This window comes from Diadema antillarum, unplaced genomic scaffold (genome assembly GCF_040938485.1).
Source record: "Diadema antillarum isolate AM-2024a unplaced genomic scaffold, OU_Dant_1.0 seq00001437_RagTag, whole genome shotgun sequence".
Classification (NCBI taxonomy): domain Eukaryota; kingdom Metazoa; phylum Echinodermata; class Echinoidea; order Diadematoida; family Diadematidae; genus Diadema; species Diadema antillarum.
The window spans coordinates 377394-387619 of NW_027272187.1; the positions used below are offsets into that span (position 1 = coordinate 377394).

The following is a 10226-nucleotide window of genomic DNA, read 5'->3' on the forward strand; positions in this document are numbered from 1 at the left end:
GCCCTGTCTCAAGGAATTCGGCGCTAGGCGGCTGTGGATGTATGCTACACTATCACCACCTATATTGCTTCAGATGAATGGTGCAACAGTAAATGATTGAACCTGGTTCAGATTTTACAATGAAGACATTTGTCCTTGTACTGGCAGTTGTCACTGCCCTCGAGGTGGTGGATGCACAAAATCCTCGAGTGACAGTCAATGAGGGAATCCTCGTCGGAAAGACTGTCAGCTTCAGCGAAGACACGTTCATCAATAAGACGCGCGATGTCGACGTCTTTCTGGTAAGTCATCATGAACAGGCATAATGTTCTTCTCAATAGGCTTCCTTTGTGTTTCTTTTCATGTAGAAAAAAATAAAGGAAAGAATAATGAAAACAACGAAAAAGTTCTCAAAGGAGACTATGGGGGGGGGGAATGGTTACAGCTCGTTATTCCGAAGGTTCGTTATTCTGAAGATTCGTTACACCAAAGGTTCGTTAATCCGAAAATGTGATGAGGTTTGTTATTCCGAAGGTTCACTACGGACCCTATATCATTTCATATCCACGAACCTTCGAAATAACGAACCCTATTTCATTTTCGAATTAACGAAAACGAACCTTCGGAATAACGCCACAAATGTTCGGATTATTGAACTTTTTTTCATTTTCGGATTAACGAACCTTCGGAATAACAAACCTTCAAAATAACGAACAGCACCCGAAAAAATAATGCGGTAATAGGAGCATTTACTCTCGTTTGTGGTCTTTACAGTATATATGTATACAGTTTCTGCGATGTCGTTGCGTTATTTTAAGTTAACATTTCCTTGTACTTTCCTTGTACTTCCTTCTACTTTGAAATAAGTTCAATCTGTCTGCGATGTGGTGTACATCATAGCATCATAAAGAGCAATTGTCAAAATAAATGCTTTAACAGTACATACTTATATTCATTTTGCATGTAGAGGTATATGTTGTTTGTATATTGTGTGTGTGAGTGTTTTTGTTGTTGTGGTTGATGATGTTTTTTGGGTGATCTACGTTTTACAAGCTCCGCTTTTCGGCAGATCGCTGTATTCCACTACGTATCTGTACTTTATTACCATATAGCAAAGTGCGTGTTGCTCTCTCGTTATGTAATATTCCTTTCATATGATTTATATAATATCTTATATGACTTCTACATTTTTTAATTGTTCAACGATACGAGATGAAAAGAAATCCTTGCATACTATTATCTATTGCTTTTTGTTTGATGGAAATATATATTTGAATTGAGTTGAACTGAACTGAATTCATAATTGAGATATGTAATAAAAATCAATATGAGTATCAAAATCAGGTGACATTTATTTCTTCTATGATTGCAGGGAGTGCCCTATGCCGAGCCGCCAGAGAGATTCGATCCCCCACTACCAAAGGCTTCGTGGACAGGAGAAAGAAATGCTACCGAGTTCTCAGCGGCCTGTGTGCAAGACCCGTATGAGGGGTTGTACCCCGTTCTGTCAGAGGACTGCCTGTACCTGAACATATATGCCTCAAGTGAAAGGGTAATAACATTACAAAAAAAGATAGCATTAACATTGCATGTACACCCTCTACACACTTGTAAAATGTGTGTGTGTGTGTGTGTGTGTACTTATGATAAAAAAAAGTAAAAATGTAAATATAAAAAAGTCAAATGTTTACATCCGTGCCAGCTTCAGTTGAGACTATAATTTCAAAAAAAAAATAGGTGTTTATATGGAGGCCACGTGTGTATACGTGTTAATGAACGATAGGTTAATGTTGAAAAAAAAAATCCAATTTTAAACATGCGCATTTTGATTGTGCACGTGTGTAACAGGTGACGTCATACATATACTTTTCTTGTCTTGCAGCAACCTGGCACTCCTGTGATGGTGTGGATTCACGGGGGAGGTTTCAGTGGTGGAACGGCCATGGCTTATGATTATTATGGTGTACCATTGGTTACTGTTGGTGACGTCATAGTAGTAGCGATAAACTATCGCTTGGGTATCTTTGCGCAATTTTCAACAGGTACTCTGCCCTTTATGTTTACGAACGCATTTGCGTATACGTTGTAGTAGCAAGTGGATTCTTGTTACTTTATACCTGCGTAAATAATAAGTATAATTTATTATAGAATAGTAGTTTAGTATGGGCATGCTTCCTCATTGCTTCCGAACCAGCAAAACACGTTCAATTTCAGTAGCATTTTCTGGGAAGGCTTTTCATTTTTGTCCATGGTCCTATCTATCAGATGTGGAATACAGCAAGTTAAATGTTCACATGTTTTCATTTTATCTTTCGCTTGGACCAACTCTCTTTATGCAAAAAAAAAAAACATCAAATGAAAATATACCAGGCAGTTTGGAAACAATAAGTAGCCTAACCCTGAATTTACTAAACCATTATAACACATTCTACAAACTAATAACTATTCACCGTATTGCCCAAGTAAGTGGCAATGATCCATTTGCTACTCCAGCCAAAATAGACTGTGCTTTATGAACTAAACTATGTGAACTAATTATAAGCTTTATATATTTTGATCCGATCGTCTGGGCCTCATCCAGCCAATGCATATCGTAATTTCCATGAGAAGAACCTGTAAATATTTCATATTTTGTTTGCGTCTCTCATCATAGCATTACTATATAGTGTGTATCCTTTATTGTTTCCTGTTATCATTACGTGTGAAAAGAAAAAAAAAACGCGCTTGAGATATCAAAAACAATAAGAATCACCGTCTTACGTCTGTTTGTTTGTTTGTTTGTTCATTTTTTTTTTCATCTGAAAAGATTGCTGGATAGCCCATATTCAGCTGCACTAGCTGGTCTACGTGGGGTTCAGTTTGATGTGAGGCTTTTAGGTTATCAGCCTCTTTTGTAATTAGCATTGGTTAGCCAGTGATTCTATTACATGAGCTTTTGGTATCCATTGAAAACAAATGCCTACAATCATTATTAGGCCTACATGGACCAGGTACAGCACTGGAATCACTGTATGAGACTAAAGGGTAAAAACCAACACAATATACGCGCATGATCGTTTGTCGGCGCATATTCCAAGCTGTTACGTTATAAAGTCAGTTTAAAGATGCAGGAATCGAATCCACCATATTCTTTGTCCTGTTTTCTTATTCATTTTCTCTCCTTCTTGTATCATCCCCCACTTCTCTGTTCACTTCTCTCTGCCACTGACTCCCTATCTACCTACCTATCTATCTATCTATCTATCTATCTATCTATCTTTCTATCTATCTATCTATCTATCTATCTATTTCTTCTTATTTCCCTCTCTTTTTTTTCTCCAGAGGACGATGTTGCACCAGGCAATTATGGTATGCTGGATCAGGTCGCTGCACTGGAGTGGATTTATGATAACATCGAGGGTAAGAGCTCTTATTTAAGGAAATCGAGTGCGAAAGAGATATACAATTTCATTTCCAGGTGTCTGGACTCCTTACTGTAGGAGACAAAAATGAAAGCTGAGGAAATCGGAAAATTCATCGAAAACAATTTCATCGAGTGCCAATGCATTATCTGTCAGCAGTCCCATTTGTTGGCGTTCGAAATTAATGTCTTTGCAACATGAATGTGTATGTCCATTCCACAGATCTTCACTTCGAGTAAGAAAACAACAGTTTACAACTTTGCGGAATATACAATTGTCTATAGCTAGTGTGCTGTAAAATGACTCGTATGAGCTGTAGAACGCATGGGTTGTTGTAAATGACTCGGGGCTGTACTCGAGCTTGTGACGTTCAGCTGGCATGCCGCCTTCCTAGTTTGTCTCATTTTGCTCCATATTGGGAAAATACAATATAGTGGCTTTCAATTTTGAATAAATGCTACAAATCAACTTCAAGTTTAATCTTTTTCAGCTTTTGGTGGTAATAAAGATGACATCACGATATTCGGGGAAAGTGCCGGGTCAGCGAGCGTCAGTTTTCATCTCCTATCCAAGCTCAGCCGCGGCTTCTTCAATAAAGCCATCTTACAGGTGAGCAAATAGAAATGGCATTATTGGCACAAAACCAAATGTGTGTAACCCTTTGACCACCATGATGCCATATCTAGGTACACGTTGTATATAATATAACAAGCTTTTAGGGGAATGAAAATACGACCTTTTTTCGCTCAAACAATCCAAATAATATGTAGGCCTATGTTTATTCATAAAATATAATTATTATGTTTGTGATTGTATATTATGTGGGGGCGCTGTGGCATAGTGGTCAGAACGTGTTGATAGATATCTATCAACCCGCTCTGATAGTGGTTAACAGAGCCTTCTATTACAGAGTTTGGCCAATTTAAACACAGGCGCCATCTTGTGCCCACCTTGTGCCCACCAAAGAGGTTCTATAATGTGATAGAGTGCGCGCTCGCATAGGAGCGGGGCCAATTGAACGACTAGCAAAGTGGTCGAGAAGTCGAGCATTCGCGAGGGTACCACACGTTTCTGGTAGTCGACCTCTTTCGTGCGCGCGTGCCACTGTTCATCTTTGGCCCCGTTTTCATTTGTATGCACTGAATGGTGAGTGCTTACTCAGTCTATTACATGATATTATAGAACCTCTTTGGTGGGCACACAATGGGCACCGTAGATCTGAAAACCTATTACAGCGTTGGCCAAACTCTGTAATAGAAGGCTCTGGTGGTTAAGACTCTCGACTCCGAATCGGAGAATCCGATTTGAATTCCCGCCCTGCGCTTACGCCCTTGGACAAGATGTTTTTTCCCATCATGTCCCTTTCGACCCAGGTGTATAAATGGGTATCTAGCAACGCTAATAGGGTAATGATAATGGCAGGGCCCTCTGGTAGAGCAGTGGCAACACTGAAGAGGCTATAAAGGATAAATAAGACTTTATCATTCCTGTGTTTTGTGTCTGTGCATAAGTATAGACCAAAATATTCACTTAAAAATCAAACAATAATGCTGGTGTGCAAATGAGGACCATGCATTTAGATTTGCTTTGCCAGGTGCTGACAGCATTGCGTATTATAGATCTGTGGAATCAAGGTTTCTGATTATCTGGCATTTCGATGATACTAGAGCAAAAAGTTAAATAAAACTACGCCTTTAGCATTTGTATTTTTGTTTATATGTGTCTATTTGTACATTTATTACTGAAACAGAGCGGCACTGCTTTCAGTACTTGGGCTTTTAAGCACGATCCAGAGAGGGAAATGAGGCTATCCCGAGAGTTGGGGGTCGCCTTCGGGTGCGATACGTCCACCTCCGAAGTTTTGGTTGCCTGCCTAAAACTCCAAGATGCTGACGAACTAAGAATGAAAGCCAATGAGGTAAACAATGTTTTAAAAAATTGACGAGTAAGAGTTATGCGATACAAAAAAAAACAACAACAACTTACATATTGTCACAAATCAGACCTTTGCAGTCCTTATCACAGTCTCATCCTTAGGAAAATAAAATGCCACCAGACCGATATAAATGCCTGAAAGGCTACGCGATTACATTACATACATACACATTACCAAATTCCATGAAAAGAGGTTTGTATCAGGAAATGTCATCAAATAGTTACAAGTTAAAAAAAAAAGATACAAGTCATGTCTTATTGAACATGTTCTGTAACTCTTTAGTACATCGAGTACGTGTAATGACTTTTCATGTATTCAATACCTATACCGATGTGTGAAGATTTCATAACGTATTTTTACACTTCTTCATTCCACCTTCTGGGAATCATTCATCAAAAGACATTTTGTTATGATCAATATCAACGTTCTTCTTTATACATAGTGCATACAAAAACATTGGTTAGGCCTTAATATTCTTCATGAATGTGAGAGAATAAAAGAAAATGCTAAAATAATAATGTGTGGTAACATTGCAAGGATGTCTTAAATCCTTCTTGGACAGTTATGTATCGAAACGATGGCTGAAAATAAATAAAGTGTGGTTATCATATATAAGAAACATATATTTGTTAAAATGTACTGTCATTCGTCATCATGAGGTATCCTCTCTCTCTTTCTTCCCTTGTCTCTCAACGGCTTGATAGGTGTATAATTTCGGCGGGCTTTGCCCAGTTACTCTTGACGGCACATTTCTGGAAGACACCCCAACGAACCTGTACGAAATGGGAGACTTTGCGAAGATACCTCTACTCGCGGGGTTCAACAAAGACGAGGGGACTTTGGTTCCGTTCTCCTTTCTACCTGACTATATGGGCAGCCCAATCCCGCCTGTGATCAACCGTACAGCCTTCGATTACTTAGTAAATTATTTCAGGAGTTACGGGTTCAACGATGATATTCTCGGGGATTCCATCAATCAGGAGTACATTGACTGGACCATCGCAGACGACCCGGACGCGGATTACTTCCCATCCCTGGTCGATCTGGGAACCGACATCGATTTCGCCGCCCCCACGGATTACGTAATCAGGGAGCATGTAACCGCCGGGGGGACGGTATACAAATATTACATGACCCACGAGCCAACAAAGTACGCAGTCTGGTTCACACTTTTCTTGTCAAAACGAGTAGACTGGTTACTCTGTGTGTGTGTGTGTGTGTGTGTGTGTGTGTGTGTGTGTGTATGTGTGTGTCCAACATCTCCCTTTTATGGTTCCATGACATTTGCCCCAGCGAAAATTGTTCCCATAAATATCTGCTCGCTAAGCCAAACTGAGCCAATAAATTCTACTTCCAAACATCAGCGTAACCCCCGAATCCTAATCCTCACATCAAGCTAAATCTAAAATCTGCACAGTTTACTGATCTGTGCACTAGGCAGACCATACAAAAGGCTGTTGCAAAAATGTAAGTGCTTATCTATTCTGAAGATAGTTTTCCAATGTTAACATAAAATCAAATAAAATACCTGTAATCCTTGATGGACGCCAATATAATCACCTTGGAAATTGATGACAATATTACACTGTAAAAACATCGGTGTTAGATTTAACACCACGGGTGTTAAATCTAACACCGATCAAACTTCAATAAAGGACCACACCCACAGGTGTTAAAAATGCACTGTGATGGTGTTGAAAAGTGTTCACCTGACACTTCGTGGTGTTAACTTGACACTGTACCTGGTGTTATTTTGACACTGTACTGGTGTTAATTCAAAAATGACACCACATGGTGTTGATTTGATATTTGTTGGTGTTAACATCAATGGTTTAACACCCGTCCAGCTTCAATAAGAGACCACACCAGCTGGTGTTACTTTGGTGTAAATTTATTTTCACATTTTTTCAAAAAGCTAGTATTTCAATGTAAAATTCTTGATCGTCTTGTTTAAATTAAAAATCAACAAGAAGTGCAGTTACTAAGAAACTCTTCAAAAAACAGTTTAAAATTTGGAAATGACACCCGGAGGTGTTAATTTAACACCATAAATGAGCACCGAAAATTTAACACCAGCTCGGTGTTCACTAATTAACACCGGACTTTTTGCAGTGTATCTTAACGTGTGTAGACTTTCAGACCTATCCTTGCAGTCGTAGCAAATCATGCCTTCGATCCATTGATCCATTGATCCATTATCTATTTCTTTTCATGACGTTCTCATTGCTAGGAGCATTCTTCAGTATGGAGAAATCTACCCCTCCACTCCGTGGCTCGGAGCAGGCCATGCAGAAGACTTGACTTTTGTTTTTGGGATGCCCTTTATTGACGAGCTGTACAACATTAAGGCACACAATATGACCGCCGAAGAAAACGCCCTCTCCGTTAAGTTCATGGAATTCTGGACAAACTTTGCAAAGTCAGGGTAAGATCTTGTTCACATAACAGCTCCCGATAAGTTTCGACCAAAGTTTCGACCATATTTGCATTTAGTTAGTGAATGAGTAAAACAATGCACACAATATATGAGTGAGAGACATATTGTTGACTTTCATTTTTTTTTTTTCGCTCAACAGGTTGGGGTTAAGATGAGCAGTATAAAGATAGGTTTTAAACACATGTGATGTGCACGTAAGATTCCAAGCATAAGTGACTTAAATTGCCCCAATGATGACATAATTAGTTTAGATTTTTATCGGATTGAATAACGGTACTCTTTGCCCTGTAACTACACGCAGAGATCCCAGCAGACCCAGTGAGGACGTTCCCCGAGGAGACGGAGAAGATTTCTGGCCTCTCTACACCATCCCTGAGCTCAGTCACAAAGAGATGTCCCTCGAACTGGGAGTGGGAAGAGCCGCTAGAGCGAGTGGATGTCACTTCTGGAATCAGTACATGCCTTCTCTCATTAGCTTTACCAGTAAGTCCGTGAAACTCGTGACTACATTTTGATTTCTTTTACGTAGATTACCCTTTTATAGATGTATTTCAAAAAGCGGTCATCTCTTCAAGAAACTATACTTTTCGGGACAGCCAATGCTACAAGCTTTAATATGATTCTCACAGTACTAGAGACGATATACGTATATTAGGCTATTTCATGAAAAATCAAATAATTTGGATTTTTATACGAATGATTTTTCTTAGAAACAGGATCAACCAATGACGTATTTTCGTATAACATTTTTATGTCTTTGAATATTTCATTGCAAACTTCGTTTATGTATTATGCACTTATGGGATTTTGTGTGTGTGTTTGTTTTTGCTCTCTCTCGTATTTTTTGATTTCCGTTTCATGAAAAAGTTGCAGAAATGAATGACATTAATGAACTGTAGTGAACTGAACTGAAATACTCATGTAACCCCCATAGCTTTAAAATGATGTTGTTTTATGACAAACCTTTTGCTATTTTATTCTTCTTTATATATGTTTTACCTTTTCCTTTCTCATCATCATCATCTTCATCCTCATCGAAGTCACCTACTTCCTTTCCGTTACCATTCCTATTCCTCCACATCTTTTTCCTCCTCCTCCTCCTCCTCCTCCACCACTAATCTTAAGCAGATATCGACGTGTTTGAATTTTTTCAGAAATACATTCAATATATTGCATTTGTTTTTATGCTTTGGATCAGCTCGGCACCTTCTCGATTTCTTCGTCTCCCTTTCTCCTTTTTTTCTTCTTTCATTTTTCTCACCATCATCCCATTCTCCATCAGCCTCTCATTCGGGTACACGCACACATAGAAATAATTTCGAACCATCTCATACTGTGCTCTTCCTCCAAGTTTCTCCTTCATTTACACTCAACATTCCCGGTTCCCACCAAACAAGTGTTCTGAAAACAAATCATGTACCACAGCACAGGAATCTTCTGTATCGTTTGTGTGTATATTGACATTGATTATTTCGTGCTGTTATAAGTCTAGCAGTTGAAGTGTATTGAGAGCTATTTAAGAATGTTTCGTCATGATAATCGTAATCAGTTTCTTCTGGTGCTATTCATTCTGCGTTGAATTTTTGCCTTTCTATCCAGCTACAAATGTCTCTGCTGATAAGTAATAGGAGCATGAATCATGAACCATATTACTCTATCATTGATTTGAAAAATCTCAAAATCGCTGCAATATTGTGTGTTCTACTTCGACTACTATTTCTATTTTACTTCTATTTTACAGGCGACATCGACCAGGATGAGACAGAATGGCGGGAAAGCTATGATGACTGGAAGGACGACATGGTGGAATGGCAGAGGGCTTTCGAAGATTACAAGGATGGCACCACATGTAATTGAAGCCGAACCACTGAAAACCAGTGAGGCCTGGACCAGCCGGAAAATCTCCGACCAGCTCTATTGCTGGGTTATAGTGACTCAAAAGGAAAATGAGAAGTAAAGGCTAACAACCAGAGAGGGGTAGGGAAGGTTTGATACGGATGAAAGCCAACGTGTCATAAGGTACCCTCTGAAGAGATGAATACAGTGTGTGTAGGAATACTTTAATTTTAGAGATAAAATGTTTTGTTGCATCGGTTGTTGCATGGGAAAAATTGCTAAGACACAACAAGTTATTGATTAAAATTCATGACAGAAATGTTTGAATTAATGACACAAAGCAATTTCTGATTCAAGAATGACACTTTTGGTTCAAATACGAAAAAAGTCCGATTGGTTGACTACCAAAATATATTTATAATGAAATTGTTATACCTCCTTATCTGATAAACAATTTCTCTTTTGTCCTCATTTGTAGTATGGACAGAAAACAGTGCTTTTCTCACTGACAGTCATTTTGATGCCATTTTCCCATTGTCCATAAGTTTAATCCGCACAATTCAGAATCATTTTGTGTCTTTGATCGATGGTCAAATGAGAGCTAATAATTTAGAGGCCATTTTCGGAATCCAACACA

The 10226-nt window shown here is 38.8% G+C and overlaps 1 protein-coding gene across 1 annotated transcript; it reads left to right on the forward strand.

Annotated features, from left to right (window-relative positions):
- The first annotated feature begins 119 nt into the window (after positions 1 to 119).
- On the forward strand, positions 120 to 9610 carry LOC139709472 (acetylcholinesterase-like). The gene is made up of 10 exons (XM_071621433.1): positions 120 to 281; positions 1352 to 1531; positions 1862 to 2021; positions 3301 to 3378; positions 3871 to 3989; positions 5131 to 5298; positions 6021 to 6466; positions 7547 to 7741; positions 8055 to 8236; positions 9495 to 9610. Exons 1-10 carry the CDS (start codon positions 120 to 122, stop codon positions 9608 to 9610), a joined length of 1806 nt encoding a protein of 601 aa, XP_071477534.1.
- Positions 9611 to 10226: the final 616 nt, after the last annotated feature.

Bases quoted from the DNA above. Each gene is read 5' to 3' on its own strand.
- LOC139709472 (XM_071621433.1), top strand. From the start codon at position 120: ATGAAGACATTTGTCCTTGTACTGGCAGTTGTCACTGCCCTCGAGGTG. The intron at 5,299-6,020 runs GTAAACAATGTT...ACGGCTTGATAG, and splicing joins TAAGAATGAAAGCCAATGAG to GTGTATAATTTCGGCGGGCT. The intron at 8,237-9,494 runs GTAAGTCCGTGA...TCTATTTTACAG, and splicing joins TTCTCTCATTAGCTTTACCA to GCGACATCGACCAGGATGAG.